Source organism: Carcharodon carcharias, chromosome 11 (assembly GCF_017639515.1).
Source record: "Carcharodon carcharias isolate sCarCar2 chromosome 11, sCarCar2.pri, whole genome shotgun sequence".
Classification (NCBI taxonomy): domain Eukaryota; kingdom Metazoa; phylum Chordata; class Chondrichthyes; order Lamniformes; family Lamnidae; genus Carcharodon; species Carcharodon carcharias.
This window is the reverse complement of record NC_054477.1, coordinates 53,717,777-53,738,285: the sequence shown is the minus strand read 5'-3', so window position 1 is coordinate 53,738,285 and position 20,509 is coordinate 53,717,777. Positions and strand designations below refer to the sequence as shown.

Here is a 20,509-nt window from a genome sequence, read left to right as displayed (position 1 = left end):
CAAATTAGGCAAGGTTTTGAGAGAATGATGCAGAGAAAAGATGGAGCGAGGCTTGAATTGAGTATAAAGATTGGCACAGACTAGTTGGACTTAATAACCTGTTCCGACGTAATCCTTTGAGGTGTTTATTAAATTCCGTTAAAGGCATTATACAAGTTGTTGTTCGGGATATTTGTTGTGTCGAAAATCATGAATAGTTTTTACAGAGTAAATAAGGAGAAACTGTTTTCAGCAGCAAAAAGGTCTGTTACCGCAGGACCATAAGACGTAGGAGCAGAAACTCATCAAGACTCCTTAGACAGCACTTTCCAAACCCACGACCATTACCATTTAGAAGGACAAGGGCAGCAGACATATGGGAACACTACAACCTGGAAGTTCCCCTCCAAGCCACTCCACATCCTGACTTGGAAATATATTGCTGTTCCTTCACTGTCATTGGGTCAAAATCCTGGAACTCCTTCCCTAATAGCAGTATGGGTGTATCTACACCACATAGATTGTAATGGTTCAAGAAGGCAGTTCAGTACCACCTTCTAAAGGGAAATTAGGGATGTGCAATAAATGCTGGCCTAGCCAGCGATGCGCAAATCCCATGAATAAATAAAACAAAACTGGTGTGCTCAGCAAGTGATTTCCTCAGAACCTAGGACAAACTTCAGTTGCATGTGGTATGAATTTAACAAGAATGAATGGTTTTCATTTGCATAAAATAGGCAAAATAGATGAGTGGCATGGCATATGTTAGCATTATCCACTCAGTTTGTCATTATAATATATGTGACCAGCAGTTAAATGAAATACAAGTACAAACAGGTAATGTATTGTCAAGAAAGAAAAGTCACAAATCTAGAACACATGCAATTGGATGTCCTTCAAGGTCATTAAAGAAAATAAATTTCTGATTTGCTATTACCTCTGGCTAAGGTAAAAAAATACACATCCAAATTCTAAAGGTTAAAGTTTTCAAATAATGAATTCATAGCTACACTATGAATTGTATGAAGCTCATTCTGCCCAACAATAGTTGTTAAAATGGACAACTCTTCAAAGCTGTAACTGGAATTTATAGAGAAAATTATATACAGTGTTTTTTTACAATTTCTCTAGGGAGAAATTAACAATGTGGGATGCCCAAGCTGAAGCTCACTGAATTTCTATTAATGCTCACATTTTCTACTCATTAGTCTGGTTTACTTTTTATGGGCTTGAAGATTTGGAAGGGGCTGTTTTAGACTCATTTCGTTGAGGAATCCTAAACCAGAACATCTGTTTGCATTCAGTTTAATATATAAGGAAAATTGACCTCGAGGACTCCATAGTATTCACCTCACTCTCTATGATGACAAAAACCCTTGACACTCTTGTATACAATGTAAATTGTGCAAGAAGTCATGCCATATTCAACAAATCTAACTGGAACAAAATGATCCCAGCATTTACTTATGTGAACAGGCAAACTGAGTTTAATCTGCAAAAGGTAACAACACATCTCTTTGTCCAGAAAGCAAATTTCTACTGCTTCCAAAAAATAAAATTCAGAAATATTAAAAACACTCATCCACCTTTTAGCTTCAACAAAATTGAGATACTGGTATTCCAAAAAATAGCATGTACTTTAATGAAAACTAAAACAGTTAAAATATGTTCCAAACAATATAAAATATGTTAATAGCATTGAAGTTATTTTTATAAATCACAATATATACACACACACATATATAAATGCTTCAATTTTACTTCATGGATGCTGATGTAAATCAAACATCCCGGAGACTTTTATTTTAATTACTCAGAGTCCATAAAGAATGTTTCAAAGTTTAAATCCAGGTCTGACACCAAGGCATCAACAAAGTCATCCATTGAAGGTTTCTTCTGGAGCATGCCTGCAAATAAAAAATTATTACAGATTTATTCTACTTTGTTCATAATACCTATTAAAATAGTCTCTAATATAAATCATTTCCTTTGAAGATCAACTTCAGTTGTACTCTGATCTACTTCTCAAGTGCAATTTCATCCCTGATCAATCATTTTCTGTTAGCATTAAACTTCTGTCCCTTTTGGCACAGCTTGCATGGCTCTTTTGACATTATCAAGATCTAGTTATCTGGAAGAAAGAATGACTACCCAAGTTACTATATTTAAAGCTGAAATTAGAATAACGGAACCTATTTAAGATCTGAGAAGATTAAATTTTAGTGATAATCAAAATGCTCTCTAAAATTCATATTCCTGTGCAAGTAAGTGACCAAAAAGAAAAATCAGTATACATTTTGTTCACTCTAAAATGGGAGAGTATTTGAATAGAAAGTATTTTCCCTAGACTTATCTTTAAACATACCACCTCTTTAAATCTCACTCTTGTCAGCAAGCCCTTTTCAAAAGTGCTACGAAGGCAATGTAAACATGCCTGTCCAAATGCGTATCTATATTGTTTGCACTGCTAAAGGTCAACATGGTCAAGTCATTCTGATACACTATCAGTACCTCATTCTATATAGTTTGTATTAAGTGAGCCATTAAATAGGAAATATCCATGACAGATTTATCACATACTAAGACAAGACAAAGAGTTTCATTTTGTGCTGTTCATTATCCACTTTATATGAAACATAACAGCAAGCCATTACAAAACATGTCAAATACTTATTATCAGCAGCTAAATTCATCATTAGTTACTTTAAAAGCTTTTGTTACAATCCCCATGGAGACTGATAACTTTTTAAAAAGAAAGAAAACTGCTGGACTAGATTTTACTTTTAAAAACTTATACTCCAACAAACCAACTGAAATCAACATATTTCAAACATTAATTAAAGGTGAAGGGTATTTCAAATAAAAAGGTAAATTTCACTTTAATTAGTCAATACAACAAAGATACACCATACATAGTTACAAGCACTCAGTTTCCTTCCTGCACAAATATGGGACCACATGCAACCTTACACTCTTTCCAACTTGGTCTCTGCTATGTAAGGTCTCTCACTTCCCAGTCAATCATTCCAGCTATTGAGTCAGATTCACCAGCAGCTGTATTCTATCCAAAGTCCAAGGACACAGTTATTACTGACAAGATGCATGTCTACGAACCCTCTCTCACTCAGGCCACGACTGTCCTGAAGATACACAATCACCAGGGACTCCTTCTTTGATCCCTTTAGAGAGACTGGTGGGATCTGGCAACACTGAAAAGGCAGCAATGGGTCTTGTCTAATCCACAATCTGTTGCCCTTTCTTGTCTTCAGATTTCTGCTCTTTTCAACGGATTAACACAAATAGTAATAGCCTCTGCTCTATTCTCAGAGACCAGCTTCAACACCAGAATCTGCTTGAAGGCTGCCAAACACAAAACTGCTCCATTTAGAAAGAACCTTGCCTTGTTTTTTCACTCATGTGAATTCTCTGTGTTCAGAAAACACAGACTGACCCAGCCCCACTGCAATTAGCTTTGTATTTACCCCAATACTTCTTAGCTGTTCAGCCCCATGGCAATCCCAGGGCAAATGAACATTTCTTGGAACTTAATGATGTCACAATCAGGAAACCAGTTAACCCTCTTTCAGAATACTTCCCAGCCACTTTAGTCTTAAAGGGACATTGCACAAAAGAAATATTGGCTTTTTCCTGCAAATGGGTCATCATATCTTCATGGAATTTATATTTATAATATGAAGTCTTGACTCACCAAAATGTTTATAGTGCTGTCGATTAATATAATTAAATAACTACTGTACTGCTTTAGTGAAACAGAAAACTTTAACTATATTTTCACCCTAATCAATTGGTCAAACCAAAGTTTTCAAACATAAATGGATGATAATTTTTAAAAAGTTTAAGGTTTTAGCTTTCAGTTGAAACGTTTATTACAATGGCATCAACCACCTCAAAAATTGTGTTAAATTTAAGTTTTTGGGGGGAGATCAGCAATCATATTTTTGTTCGAAAATGATAAACGCTTCTTCAGGAAAATGATGCTTCTTTAAACTAATCATTTTTCTATTGATTCCGTGTTTAGTGCTTACCAAAATGATATACTTAGTGTATACACTTTTCCATTTGAGCACTTATAGGGAGAACTTATTGTTTGAGTGCCTGGGGCTATTGGATCTCCTTGGAGCAGCGAACACAGGAAAATAAGGCAAGGAGCACAAGCACCAGTCAATGACCATCTTCAAAAACAGAGTCTAACCATTTCTCTTTGACATTCACTGGTATTTCCATTGTTGAATCTCTCCCCATCAACACCCTCGGAGTCATCTTTGACCAGAAATTTAACTGAAACCAACCACATAAATACTGCATCCACAAGACCAGGTCAGAGGCCAGGTGTTCTGTAGCAAGTGACTCATTTCTTGACTCCCAAGTTCTTTCCCACACCTACAAGGTGCAAGTCAAGAGTAAGGTGGAATATTCTCCACTTTTCTGGGTGAGTGCAGCTCCAACAACACTCAAACAGCTTAACTCTATCCAAGCAGTCGGTACTTCATTCACCACCTTAAACCACAGATGTACCGTGGCTGCAGTTTTAACATCTATAAGATACACTGCAGCAACTCACCAAGCTCTCTCCAACCTGCAAACCCTACCGTCTAAAAGGACAAGGGCAGCAGGTACATGGAAACACCGCCATCTCTTAAGCTCCCCACCATCCTAACCATTCCTTTATCTTTTCTGGCTCAAATGCTAGAACTCCCTAACTAACAGCACATTGGGTATACCTTCACAACATGGAGCGCATCTCACCACCAGCTAAGGATGGGTAACAAATCCTGGTTTTGCCAATGATAGTCATATGCAGTGAATGAATAAAAAAAATTCACAGCAATTTCTGTCCATTTAAATGAATGGATGCAAAATTAGACAGCCTTCATTAATGGAGTTCTGTTGAAGGGTCATGAGGACTCGAAACATCAACTCTTTTCTTTTCCGCTGATGCTGCCAGACCTGCTGAGTTTTTCCAGGTAATTCTGTTTTTAATGGTCTGTTCTTTTTGGCCTGATGTTCCTTTATTCACTGCATCCATGAGATCCATCAGCTCTTAGCATAGGAACAGGGAAGCCAGCTTCCTCACATATGCCAAAAAAAATAGGGTAAACATTCTGCTTAACCTATAGTAACAATGAGGATGCATTTCTGGTGTCTACAAAAATGACACATTCTGCTCTACAGTTCTTTCCATCTTATTTCTGCATTGCTCAGTGCGTACACATACATTCTCCACTGCTTACAGCAGGTGTTGGTATCAATGTGAATTGCCTAATCCAGTGTTGGACATTGAAATGGGTATTGTGTTAGAAGGACTATTATGACACAGCTGATGGTAAAGGCTGAGTTGTTCAAATCCCATAGGGAAACTTGAAACAACTGTCATAACCCATTTTTGCAATTTGTATGTTTCGAGATACAGGCTTTGAATTCAGTAGTAATAAGACCATCGAGTCTCAGGAGGGTTTTTATAGTTTGTAAATGGTGGGGAACATGATTCAATAAGTACCAAATATAGGCATTAATTTTACTGAAAATTATACACACTACAATTTTTGGACCTGAAAAGTGAGGCAAGAAAAATCTTAATGTTTTGAGAAAATTATAAATAGTGGGTATATCATTGAGTCCTGGTTGAGTAATATTAAATTAGGAGAAAAATATTAAGGGCAGGTTTAAATCCTGGGAAGGCCATGGGAGCAGGTGACATTTCCACCCTGATGTTTGAGTTCAAGATAGATTTTCAATGTCACTGGCCAACTCTTTGGCCATTTTTGGCTAAAAGTGACAGCTGACTGGAGGGAGAGGATAAAGATTGGAAGACTAGATATATATGCCTATGTATTACAGCTGTCTCATAGCTGGGGGTAGAAACAGGAGTCTGCAGCAGTACAGTCCTGAACTTTCCTGCTCCACCCAGCCCCTCCAATAATTTTTCTTTACATTTACTTTGAATTTCAGTGATCTTGCTGGTTCCCCAACAACTTTAATTGTCACACTGCTCAGGATGGGTTAAATGCCAATGGGATCTCATATATGTTACATGACCCTGATTTATATTTAGTAATGAGGCTTCCGTCAGAGTCCAGTGGGAGCCTTGTTCACCACCAAAATTGGAGATCAATGGGAAGAGTGGAAACTGTTCCATGTTAACTGTTCCCTCAGCCTCTTTTCCAATGATCAAGGAGAGCTAAAATTCCAAAGTCTTGTGAAAAGAAATTCTATCACAAAAAGCCTTTAGACAGAGATTACTGGATCGTACTTATATAGATTAATGGTGAGACTAATTCCTGAGTAGTTTCAGTCACCTTATTTCATAAGCAAGGCCTCAAAGAATGATCAGGGTATTCAAGGCATCAGTACCAAATTATGGAAAATTGGCTCAAGTAATTAAAACTCAATTTCAAAGGAAAAAGAAAACTGAGGAGAAACTTGATATTGGTCTTTAATATAATGAAAAGCATCAGTAAGGTCAAAATTAAGAAAAAAGATACTTGAACGACAAGCATAGGGCTAGAAAAGGTACAAAATTGTCTGATTGATATATTTTGAGAAGGGGGAAATTACATTAACCTGCAGAATCAGCTTATTTACTTTACTCTTGAAATCAAGTTTAACAGCTGCAGAGTTCTTAGCAAACTTGAAGATTAATTTTAAGTAACACTGATCTAAAATGTATGTCCTATGCAACAAAACGTTGGGAAATGGTGTGCAATTAATATGCAATTTAGATTTCCACTTGTTTGATTCTATACCCAACATTTCCCATCAATGGCTAATTGCAGGTGGTGTGAGCAGATATGAAAGACTCTGCCCATATTTCCAAGGCAATCTGTCAGAGTTACAACTGCAAACCAGGCACACCAGTTTGGAAAATCCACAACTGAATGCCTGATATCTTTCCCCATGGACAATATAAGCTTTGATGGCCATACAAGTTATGTTATATAAGCACATTGGGGTGTTTTACTATATTAATGTAATAAGTTGTTGTTGTACAAGTTTACCAATCACATCACCAAAGCCCACCATAACTATTGAGCGTCATTCATTTCGGAGTTTGAACAATAGCTTAATCCACAATGTCAATACTCTGAATAGTTAACATTATGCATCCAAATTTAACTTATTCCCTACTCTGGATATATCCAAACAGAACCCAAATGGAAAACAGGTGCCATTCCATAAGAACAAAGATTTATAATATTGTGATTTGTCAGTGGTCAGCTTTTGAAGTGAATATTTCGCATTTGTAAACTTGCCAGTATCATAATATCGTGTTTCCTCTTCCCCAACCACAACTAACAGCTTACCTCAAACACAGCAGGGAAGCCTTTTAAGTTATTGTGGGAGTTAGTTAGCAATTATACAGCTCCACAAGTGAAACAGTTTCCACAATATGTTATTTCAACCAGGCACCAAGGCTTTTTCAGATGTTTCTTTTTTTCAGTGAATGTTAAAGACAGCTTTTGCAGTAACTGATCCAACATAGCAATTACACAAATTGAGACTGCTGCAGCTCATTTTGAATTGCATCCTCATTAGATCAGAGTCTAGGTTCTCATAGCAAGATGGACTCGCCCTTGCCTGGAGCTACTGTGCAGCTAACTTTCTCCTCTGTGAAGTGCAGGACTCAGCTCAATTAAATAGAGAACAATTTACTTTTAAACTTGCTGCAACTTCAATAGTTCACCATTTATATGGGAAAGCAGATATAATAATTTGGATCATTTAATTAACGCACAATAAATATGCATGTATTGGCTCCTGCAGCACTGAACTTGGTGTAAAGCACATTTTCCATTCTAGTAATTGCACTTAACATGGAAAACAGCAGATCTTTGCATGAAGTCAAGGTTTAGACAATGTAAATTAGTGATTAAAGTAGATTTTTTTTTAAAAATGAGGGTACTTTTTTTGAAATAAAAACAAAGTAGGCAAATTCAGCAGGTCTGGCAGCATCTGTGGAAAGAGAAACAGTCAGCGTTTCGAATCCAATATGACTCTTCTTTGGAACTTATATAACGCATTGAAGCATAGATATTTTTGCAACCTTCAATTCAGATCTTTATTGCTCCATTTCTGCTCCTTATTATGAATTCCTTCAGTGCTCTAAGGGACTAAAATATCTCTCAGTACCTGTTGGACAACAGCAGGAATTTAAACTTTGTTTTACAATGTAATACCAAATAGGAGACTGGACGAGCCTAAAATTATCTATTTGTTACTTGAGAAATATTAATAATAATAAATCTAATTAATGTGAAATATCTTTTACTCAGGAAAATGAAGCTGAGTTGAACCAGGGATCCAAGCTGTGATCCTCCTGTTTCCAGTACACATAGATGAACCAGAATGGCAGTTAGAGTGTAAAGTTATTTAATTTGAAATTTTAATTAGGAGAAATGGTGGACTCAGAGGAGGCAGCCAAAATCCTATAAAGCAACCGTGATGATGCTTGCATTGGACTAATCATTAATAGCAACAGTTCAATGTGGACAAATTTAAGGGACCGAGCTCCACAGATGAGGTTGAACTTGCCAACAGGGAACTAATGAAAGCCAGGAATGTTAATCAATTAATCACTCACCATATCTAAAAACAAAGCAAAAATTTGTCACCATCCTCCATCTATTCCAGAATGACATGCAAGCTGTGACCCTCACCGATAGAATCACCACAAACCCTGTCTCGGTGAAAACCGGGGTCAAACAAGGCTGTGTCATTGAGCCAACTCTCTTCTCCATTTTATCCTTGCACTGGAGGAGATACAGTGAAGGTTCACTAGATTGGTCCCTGGAGTGAGGGGGTTGTCCTATGATGGAAGGCTAAGTAAATTGGGTTTATGTTCTTTGGAGTTTAGAAGAATGAGAGGTGATCAAATTGAAATCTATAAAATTCTGAGGGGGTTTGATAGGGTAGACATTGAAAAATTGCTTCTGGTGGTTGGGGAGTCTAAAACACGGGGGTTTCACTTCCAGCAAATTACCCTCAGGTATGAACAGACAGGAAACTGTTCAACCGATGCCGCTTTCAATCCAAAACCATTCCAACGTCAATTATGGAGCTTCAATATGCAGATGATGGTTGTGTGTACACTCAGTCAGAGCTCCAGGTTATTGCTGACTCCTGTCCGCAGCATATCAGAAAATAGTCTATAACTAAAAATAAAGGAAACTAAGGTACTCTTCTAAACAGCTTCCACAGCAAAACACCTCCCCAAGTCGATTAAGATCATCAACGGCATCCTGGAAAATGTGGACTATTTTCCTCATCATAGGAGCCTCCTCTCGATGGAGACAGACATAGATAACAAAATTCATCATCAGCTTCAATGTGCCAGCTCAGCCTTCGGCCAACTGAGAAACAAGTATTTGAGGGCCAGGTTTACCAGGCAACGAACCCTGCACTCCTATGTGCTTCAGAGACTTGGACAACCTACAGCAGGCACCTCAAAGCATTGGAGAAATACCACCAGCAGTGCCTTTGCAATACTCTCCAAACTTAGTGGCACAAAAGGCAGTCCAATAGCAGCATCCTCTCCTAAGCTAACCTGCTCAACATTGAGGTGCTAATCGCTCAAAGCCAGGTCTGCAGGGCAGGACATGAAGTTTGTATGCTTGACAGCAGACTCTTGAAGCAATTGCTCTACTTGGAATTTGGTCACGGCAGAAGGCTCCCAAAAGGACAGCAGAAACACTTTAAGGATGCCTCAAAGCATACCTGAAGAGGTCAAACATAACTGCCGACTCATGGAAAACTCTGGATTGCAACAGAAGAAATAGGAGCAGGAGTAGACCATTTGGCATGTCGAGCCGGCTCCACCATTCAGTATGATCATGGCAAATCTTGGACTTCAACTACATTTTCTTGCCCACTCCCCATATCCCTTAGTTCCCTATGGGACCAAAAATCTGTTTATCCCAGCCTTAAATGTGTTCAACGATGGAGAATCCACAATCGCTGGTGCAGAGAATTCCAAAGATTCACATCCCTTTGAGTGAAGTAATTTCTCCTCATCTCAGTCCTAAAGATTGTGTCCCTGTGTTTTAGACTCCCCGACCACCAGAAACAATTTCTCAGTGTCTACCCTATCAAACCCCCTCAGAATTTTATAGATTTCAATTTGATCACCTCTCATTCTTCTAAACTCCAAAGGATATAAACCCAATTTACTTAGTCTTCCATCATAGGACAACCCCCTCACTCCAGGGACCAATCTAGTGAACCTTCGCTGTAACTCCTCCAATACAAGTATATCCTTTCTTAAATGTGGAGACCAAAACTGCACACAGTTTTCCAGTTGTGGTCTCACCAAAGCCCAGTACAACTGTAGCAAGACTTCTTTATTCTTGTACGCCAATCACCTTGCAATAAAGGCCAACATGCTATTTGCCTTCCTAATTGCTTGCTGCACCTGCATGCTAACTTTCCGCCTTCCTTGTACAAGCATACCCAAGACTCTTTGAACATCAACACTTACAAATTTCATACCTTTTAAGATTATTCTGCTTTTCTATTCTTATGACCAAAGTGACTGACCAAAATGGAGAAGGGTCACTTGGGAAGACACCAAAGATATTGAGAGACTTTGTCAGGAACACACAAAGCTGAAGTCAAGGTGTCGGAGGGAACACAAAAGCCTCCAAACAACCCAGCTATCCAACCTTTCAGGCATCACCTAACCCATATGCAAATTGTACATTGGACTGATCAGCTGTTTCAGAACACATGAAACCAGAGTAGAATCAAGTCATCCTTGATCCTGAGTGACTACCTAAGAAGTCTCCTATTCAGCTTGTTTGAAGGTTATGCAAGATTTTGAGGCCTGATCAAAGGCCTACTACCATGTGATGAATTTTACCTGAAAATTTTAAAATTTAAAAAAATTTAAATTGTACATTTTTCACAAGAACAATTAGATACAGTTGTTGGCCTTGTGCTTGACCACTCCTTTGAATACAATGAATAAATTGAAAACAGCTGTGGTGAACATCATATAAAGCCAGTTAAATGTGAGCTTTAATTGTAGAGTGCAAGTTTTTGGAATAATTTATTCTAGTCCAGTTTTTTTCCCATAGACCTCATGGCAAATATTTTAAAGATTATTATAAATAACAATGCTATTAATTTGGATTAATATTCCACAAATCCAGTACTAAAGGACATTTACATAAAGGATAACAGAACTACAGAACTTAACCTAGCTGATTAAATGGATAAACACTATGCATCAAAATTTTACAAAATTAAAAGTTTGAAATTAAAAATTGCGCCCAGTGAAGCCATGCAGTTATTAGGGATGGAAGATTGTTGCTATAGCAGCTGATTGTGAATGCTGCCATATTCCACTTAGTTTCTCTTGGCAACTAAGATCTCTGATCTAAGTAGATGATGACAAATGATCAAGGGGTCAAGGAATGGGTCACCACCCACTCTAAACCTGAAACTCTCACTGTTAATTTCCTTGGGCAACTGGTAAGGTCACATTTTTATTTGCAAAGCCTCACAGATTTTGCTCATTTCTGCTTGAAAGCTATACTTTATCTAGAGTTATAGCAACAGAATAAAAATCGAATTACACAATTGTAAACATTATTTTTGTAATAAAACCAAGCAATTTGTTTCAGCATTAAGGACTTGAAATTCCAATGGGCCTTCTGCACCATTGGCATGGGGTGTAAATCGGCTAATATCAGACAACTCAGATCCTGTCCCAAACTGTGGTGATGAGGTCAATTACAGGCAAAGCAGACAGGCCACGTCAGTAAGAATGTATCAACACAGTCCAGTCAAATCCACCAACAGGAAGCACAGCAGCCCAAAGTCACTTTACTAAAGTGGCTATTCCTAAACTAAAACTTCCAAAAAATTTTCAGCGATTAAACAGACCTATAGGTAATAATTACTTGGTAAAATTTCCTTTAAGGTCTTTGGGGTGCATGGGGTGGGCTATTTTCCTGGGTCCTTCACAGGACTCACGACAGCCCTCAATTACTAAACATTTTGTTATGGCCTGAGGTTGTAACAGGCGGGGTTCCTGGAGTAGGCCAGGAACTCCTCTCAGAAATGTTGCCCTGATCTGGTGAAGAGGTGCAGGTAGAATTGATAACTCTCACAGATTGCCCTGGCCTAGAGTATCCAAAAATGGGACACTGATGCAGTGTCTGGAAGATCTTTGTGTTGTAAACCTTCCACCTGAGTGGCAGTATCCCTGTTCCATGATGTCACCAAATCAGAGAAAGTTTCACCCCTACACTGCAGATAGTGGTCCCTGCTTAGAAATGACTGGAAACAAGATCAACTGGTGAGAGGAAAGAGCCCGGTGGAGAGATGGATCGGGGAATGAACAGGGAGACTGGGCAGAGGATAGGAGACTGAGGTTAGAAGGGGAAAGAAAAGGGTGATTTGAGCTCGGGGTGAGAATGAGATTATGGCAGAACAGGGGGAGACAGTGGCAACAGACCAAGGGGCAGAGGAGAGTAAAATAGGGAACTGGGGTGAGATGGAAGGGGCTTGGGGCATAGGGTCAGAAGATAGGGAGAAGGAGAAAATTATGGAATGGGGACAGGGGCTGAGGAAGAGAGGAAAACTGGGGAACAGAAGTCAGGGGGTGTAGGCTCAAGGTTGTCTTGAGAATAGAGGTCAGTGGGTGGGGTTTAGGGGAGGGGAAGAAAGGATGCTAAGGGAATGTGGGCTCAGCGAAGGAAGGGGGACTGGGGAAAGTGGGGTTAGGACTGTGGCTCAGCATAGGCTGCTAATGGATCGTGCTGTCTTAAGAGGCATTCCAAAGGCTGGCAACAGTTCTATTCTATTCTGCTACTCCTCTTTGATTGTCACAATCCTTCTAAATTTAACTTGTTTCAATTTTCCACTTGAATGCAGCCACAAACAAACAAACAATGCTGGCTATTTTGCCAAATCAGCTGAATTCAAATCCCCAGAGATTATACTAGACCTATACTATGCCCCAGTGAGGCTACTTGGAGCACTGCATATAGCTTTGATGGCTACAAATTAAAGGAGGCTATTCACGACCCCAGAGGCATCGTTGTGAATATTAATGAGGCTGATCATAAAGAACTGTGAAGTACAAATTGATAAGCCAGGGCTATTATTTCCTGAGAAATCTCTGGGAGGATTTTATAGAGAAAAAAAACATTGAATGTGAATCAATAATTCCTGATGTATTATGGCAGTTCAGCGAGAGGGCACAGATCAGGATTGTTTAGGGCCAATTTACTATAGACATCAGAGAGTAATTAGAACCACAGAAATTTTAGAGAGAAGGAGGCTATTAGCCCATTATATCAGTGCTGACTCTTTGTTAAGAGCAATGCTAAAATAATCCAATTGCTCTGTTCTCTCCCCATAACCCTATAATCTTCCTCTAATTCAATCTATCTAACTTGTGTCAACCTACTATTTGAAAATAGCCATTTGGCTAAGTTATGCTAAAGATGAAAATCTAGACCAGTCACTATTAATTAAATGACCCTGATAATACATTGTGCATTACATAAAGACAAGTTCATTCTTTCTCAAACCCATCATTACAATACAGCATATACACTCAACTCATTATAAATAATACAACTGTAAAGGATTAAATTAAGCGCTTGTGTGTTTATCCTGGCCAGCATAATTCAGGTTTTTTTTTATTCTTTCAAGGGATGTGGGCGTCACTGGCTAGAACCACTGCAGTGTACGTGGTGTAGGTGTATCCACAGTGCTGTTAGGGAGGGAGTTCCAGGATTTTGATGCAGCAACCGTGAAGAACGGCAATATAGTTCCAAGTCAGGGTGGCATGTGGCTTGGAGGGGAACTTGCAGGTGGTGTTCTCACGCAACTGCTGCCTTTGACCTTCCAGGTGGTAGAGGTCACGAATCTGAAATGTGCTACTGAAGGAGGGCTTGGTGAGTTGCTGCATTTCATCTTGCAGATGGTACACACTGCTGCCAGTGTGTGTGAGTGGTGAAAGGAGTGAACATTTAAGATGGTAGATGGGGTGCCAGTCAAGTGGGCTGCTTTGTCCTGGATGGCGTCAAGCTTCTTAAGTGTTGTTGGAGTTGCACTCATCCAGGCAAGTGGACAGTATTGCATCACAATCCTTACTTGAACCTTGTAGATGGTCAACAGGCTTTGCGGAGTAAGGAGGTGAGCTACTTGCCACAGAATTCCCAGCAACTTGTAGCCACAGTACTTATGTGGCTGGTCCAGTTCAGTTTCTGGTCAATGGTAACCCCCCCGGATGTTGATAGTGGGGGATTCAGCAATGGTAATGCTATTGAATGTCATGGGGAGATCGTCATTGATTGGCACTTGTGTGTTGCTAATGTTACTTGCCACTTCTCTGCCATAGCCTGCATGTTGTCCAGGTCTTGCTGCATAAGGACACGGACTGCTTCAGTATCTGAGCAGTTAGGAGTATGAATATTGTGCAATCATGGGAGAGGGAAAGCCACTGATGAAGCAGCTGAAGATGGTTGGAGCCACGGACACTACTCTGAGGAACTTCTGCAGTGATGTCTTGGGAAAGAGATGATTGATTGACTTCCAACAACCACAACCATCTTCCCTTGTGATAGGTTTGACTTCAACCTGTGGAGAATTTTCTGCCTTATTCCAATTGACTCCAGTTTTGTGAGGATGACTTGGTGTCATGCCTTGATGTCGAGGGCAGTCACATCATTTCTTGAGTTCAGCTCTTTTGTCCATGTTTGGACCAAGGCTGTAATGAGATCAGGAGCTGAGTGGCCCTGGAGGAACCTAAAGTGAGCAGGTTTATGCTGAGTAAGTGCCACTTTCATCACTTTACTGATGATTGAGGGTAGTAGTATAGTACTATTGCCAGAATGTTGTCAGGGCTCAAAGCCTTTGCAGTATCCAATTCCTTCAGCCATTTCTCGATAAAAGTAGTGGGTGACTTGATTGAAACATAAAAAGATCCTGAGAGGACTTGACAGGGTGGATATGGAAAGGGTGTTTCCTCTTGTGGGTGAACCTAGAACTAGGGCCACAGAGATGAGGAATTTTTTTTTCTCTCAGAGCGTTGAGAGACTTTGGAATTCTCTTCCTCAAAAGGTGGCTGAGGCAGAGTCATTGAATATCTTCAAGGCGGAAATAGATTCTTGATGAGCAAGGGGGTGAAAGGTTATCGGAGGGTAGGCTGGAATGTAAAGTTGAGGTTAAAATTAGATTAGCCATGATCTTATTGAATTGATCGAGGTCCAAATGGCCTACTCCTGTTCCTAATTCATACGTATATGATGCAATGTGCAGAACATGTTAATGAGGACTGAGGCGGTATCCGAAATCAGTACGGTATTGTCTGCAGTGTACAGATAACTAATGGGATATTTTCCTGTCAAATTAACATTGCACAATGCTGCTAAAGTAAAATTTGGTTTGTTTAATAGCCACGGTGAGATCACATATAGAGTGCACGCAAACTAACACTGCATTATATTGTTACTGCTCTTAATATTAATGATCCATGCTACTTAGATATCAGATGATATTTGTAATCTGATGCCAACAATAGGCATTATAATTTTACTAGAACGTTTCTGGGATTTTTTGGTGAATTGTTTGGTGAATCTTGAAAGGGGAAAAGATATCATCCATGATTGAGGGGGAGGGTTAAGTGGGGGAGTGGTGGTGAAGGGCAGGAAGGGGCCCATAAAGAGAAGACAGCCCTTGTTTTCTCCCTGGCCCTGGTATCTAGAACAATGTCATACTCATAGAATCATAGTTTACAATGTCAAGCTGTTGCTCGACTAGTCTGTGGGACAGCTCTCACAATTTTGGCACAAGCCCCGCGATGCTTGTAAAGAAGGCTTTGCAGCAGAGACAGGGCCAGGTGTGATGTTGCAGTTTCTGATGCCTAGGTTGATTCCAGGTGGATAGTTTGGTTTCTTTCCTTTTTGACTTTTCGGTAGCTGTTTGATACAACTGAGTGGCCTGCAAGGCCATTTCAGAGGGCTTTTCAGAGTCAACAACATTGCTGTGGGTCTGGAGTCACATGAAGGCCAGGTCAGGTATGGACAGCAGGTTTCCTTCCCCAAACAACGCTAGTGACACATTTGTGTCATGCTTCTTGTCACGCATGAAGTATCGCTCTTGGTCACAGTTGTCACATTTTGCAGGCAAGCTTGTTCTAAACACAATCTTTTCAAGCTTATTGGGTAATTTTCAATTTTCTTCCGACAATCTTTATAAAATGGGAAGAAACCCAATCATTTGAGACAAAGAAAATAAACACTCATTTACATTGCACATATTTCCCAACATCACCACTACAGTTTGGGGGTCTATATACAACACCCACTAACGTTTTTGCCCCTTAGTGTTTCTCAGCTCTACCCATTCAGATTCCACATCGTTGGGGCTAATATCTTTCCTCATTATTGCATTAATTTCCTGTTTAACCAGCAATGCAACTTCACCATCTTTTCCTTTTTGTCTGTCCTTCTTAAAACCTGAATACCCCTGGATGTTCAGTTCCCATCCCTGGTCACCCTGCAGCCATGTCTCCGTAATCCCGACTATATCATACCTGTTTACATCTATTTGCACGGTTAATTCATCCACTTTATTGCGAATGCTCCTCACGTTAAGGCACAAAGCCTTAAGGCTTGTCTTTTTAACATTACTTGTCAATTTTTCATTGAGGCCCTGTTTGATTCTTGCCATTCATTTCTCTGCTTATCACTTTTCTTATTCACCTTTCTGTCTTTTGTTCTTGTTCTTGATTCCCCCTCCTGACTCCTTGCATAGGTTCCCACCCCCCTGCCATTTTAGTTTAAACCTTCCCCAACCACTCTAGCAAATATTCCCCCTAGGACATCAGTCCCGGGCCTGCCCAAGTGTAACCCGTCCCGTTTGTACTGGTCTCACCTTCCCCAGAACTGGTCCCAATGTCCCAGGAATCTGAAATCCTCCCCCTCACACCATCTCTTCAGCCACATATTCATCCGATATTTCCTCCTATTTCTACTCTGACTAGCACGTGGCACTGGTAGTAATCCTGAGATCACTACCTTTGAAGTCCTACTTTTCAACTTACTTCCTAACTCTCTATATTCTGCTTTTAAGACCTCATCCCTTTTTTTACCTTGATCGTTTGTACCAATGTGTACCATGACCACTGGCTGTTCACCCTCCCCCTTCAGAATGTTCTGTAGCCACTCTGAGTCATCCTTGACCCTAGCACCAGGGAGGCAACATACCATCCTGGAATTTCATTTGCAGCCACAGAAACGCCTATCTATTCCCTTACAATTGAATCTCCTATATCTATTGCATTCCCACACTTTTTTTTACTCCTCCCAGACCCACAGCAATGGAGAGTCTGACAGTATTGCTAAGAGTGACCACCGCACAGTCACTGTGGAGACGAAGACCCGGCTTCACATTGAGGATACCCTCCATTGTGTTGTGTCACACTACCACCATGCTAAATAGGATAGATTTCGATCAGATCTAGCAACTCAAGACTGGGCATCATGAGGCACTGTGGGCCATCAGCAGCAGCAGAATTGTCCTCGAACACAATCTGTAACCTCATGGCCCAGCATATCCCTCACTCTACCATTACCATCAAGCCAGGGGATCAACCCTGGTTCAATGAAGAGTGCAGGAAGGCTTGCCAGGAGCAGCATCAGGCATACGTAAAAAAAGAGGCGTCAACCTGGTGAAGTATAACACAGGACTACTTGCATTCCAAATAGCATAAGCAGAAAGTGATAGACAGAGCCAAGCGATCCCACAATCAACAGATCAGATCTAAGCTCTGCAGTCCTGCCACATCCAGGAGTGAATGGTGGTGGACAATTATACAACTCACTGGAGAAGGAGGCTCCACAAATATCCCCATCCTGAATGATGGGGGAGCCCAGCACATCAGTGCAAAAGATACGGCTGAAGCATTTGCTACAATCTTCAGCCAGAAGTGACGAGTAGATGATCCATCTCGGCCTCCTCCAGAGGTCCCCAGCATCATAGATGCCAGTCATCAGCCAATTCAATTCACTCTATGTGATGTCAAGAAACAGCTGAAGGCACTGGATACTGCAAAGGCTATAGGCCCTGACAACATTCTGGCAACAGTACTGAAGACTTGTGCTCCAGAACTTGCTGTGTCCCTAGCTAAGTTGTTCTAGTACAGCTGCAACACTGGCATCTACCTGGTTATGTGTAAAATTGCCCAGGTATGTCCTGTACACAAACAGCAGGACAACTCCATCCCAACCAATTACCGCCCCATCAGTCTATTCTCAATCATCAGTAAAGTGATGGAAGGGGGTCATCAACAGCGCTATCAAGCAGCACTTGCTTAGCAATAACCTGCTCACTAACACCCAGTTTGGGTTCCGCCAGGGTCACTCAGCTCCTGACCTCATTACAGCCTTGGATACAATCATGGACAAAAGAGCAGAACTTCCGAGATAAGGTGAGTGTGACTGCCCTTGGCATCAAGGCGACATTTGACCAAGTGTGGCATCAAAGAGCCCCTAGCAAAACTGGAGTCAATGGGTATCAGGGGGACAACTCTCCATGGGCTGGAGTCATACCTAGCACAAAGGAAGATGGTTGTGGTTGTTGGAAGTCAGTCATCTCAGTCCCAGGACATCACTGCAGGAGTTCCTCAGGGTAGTGTCCTAGGCCCAACCATCTTCAGCTGCTTCATCAATGACGGTCCTTCCATCATAAAGTCAAGAGCGGGGATGTTCATTGATGATTGCACAATGTTCAGCGCCATTCGTAACTCCTCAGATACTGAAGCAGTCCATGCCCAAATCCAGCAAGACCTGGACAATACCTAGGCTTGGGCTGACAAGTGGCAAGTAACATTCACGTCACACAAGTGCCAGGCAATGACCATCTCCAACAAGATGGAATCTAACCATCACCCCTTGACATTCAATGGCATGACCATCACGGAATCCCCCACTATCGACATCCTGGGGGGGTGGTTACCATTGACCAGGCACTGAACTGCACCAGCCATATAAATACTGTGGCTACAATAACAGGTCAGAGGCTGGGAATACTGTGCTGAGTAGTTCACCTCCTGATTCCCCAAAGCCTGTCCACCATCTACAAGGCACAAGTCAGGAGTGTGATGGAATATTCCTCACTTGCCTGGAAGAGTGCAGCTCCCACAACACTCAAGAAGCTTGACACCATCCAGTACCATTATTTGAAATGATTACTTCTGGCACTCCATGTATAGAAAAGCATTGGCATAACTTTTCTATAGTCACACCTGATGTTGGAGACCTAACATCTCTAGCCATTTGGAATGTGTGTCAATTGTTAGTAGCAACATGTTGCCTAGAAAGGGGCTGATGTAATCCATGTGCAGTCTCACTCAGGGCCTACCAGGCTATTCCCATGGGTGCAGTGGGGCCACAACAGATAACTTCTGTTGTTGTTGGCCTTGTATACAGTGTTTAACCACCTTCTTGATATCACTGTCCATGCCCAGCCACCAAATGTAACTTCACACGATCATCTTCATTCTTGAGATTCCCAAATGTACTCTGTGCAACTCTGCTAAGAGTAGTTCCCTTCCTTGTGAAAGAACAACTACTCTCGCACCCCATAACAGGGTACCATCTTGAATACTCAATTCATTCCTTCAAGTGAAGAATGGCTTCAATTCATCAGGGACTGTTTCCTGGGATCATCCTTTCAACTTTCTGCTCGTTGGGCAGGCAAACACCTGACCCAATGAGCGTAATACGACACGCGATTATGTCAGGCAAGCATCCCAACGTCATCATGCACTGATGCGATAGTTCAGTCAGCGGGCAGGTGCGGAAGTCCGCCAACAATTAACAGGTCTATTAAGGTCATTAAGGATGTAATTGAATTAAATTATTCACTGCCCATCTAACCTTATGGTTGGCGGGCAGGCGAAAAAGCCAAGCAGCCATTGGATGTTTTGCGCAACCTCATCCACGGGCAGGATGAGGTTTAGATCTGTCATTAAAAAATTTAAAATTTTCAAATTAATTTCTAACATGTCCCTGCTCACATGACGTTAACATTTTAAAAATCTTTTGTTTTAATTTTTCAAAATCTTCCATCTCTTTTCCTGCACGCACACGCGCCTCCCTCCTCACACAGGCATCGCTGAGCGCTGCAGCGTGCGTTTCATATTGGACCCACCAGCATGAAATCATGGTCGGGCCCCGATTGCGGGCTGCGGTCGACGGTTAGCTTCCCGACCATTCCCACTCACCCCCGCCCAACGAGGGCAAAATCCTGGCCTTGGTCCCTCACTCTAGACAGGACTAGATCACGATTCGTCCAATTTCTTATCTGCTTTGGGGATCTCTTGGGGAATTGGGGCATGTTCATTGCTCTCCTGCAAAGGAAGGCAACTTAAGAGCATCAGCACTGGATATATGCATCCCTAGTCTGTGCACAAAAGTGTATTCATATGCGGATAAAATTAGGGCCCATCTTTGAATTCGTGCAGAAGCTATGGGAGGGATAGCTTTTTCTTCAC

General features: G+C 41.0%; 1 protein-coding gene across 2 annotated transcripts in view; it reads right to left on the bottom strand.

Moving 5' to 3' along the window:
- Positions 1 to 1,597: 1,597 nt before the first annotated feature.
- mipepa (mitochondrial intermediate peptidase a) overlaps positions 1,598 to 20,509 on the bottom strand; it is a 234,065-nt gene continuing 215,153 nt past the window's right edge. The window contains exon 19 of one of the 2 annotated variants that reach the window (XM_041200012.1): positions 1,598 to 1,886. In XM_041200012.1, coding sequence (XP_041055946.1) covers positions 1,789 to 1,886 — 98 coding nt within the window. In that variant the 3' untranslated portion in view covers positions 1,598 to 1,788. The remainder of the gene's footprint in view (positions 1,887 to 20,509) is intronic. The other variant, XM_041200015.1, reaches the window with a different exon arrangement.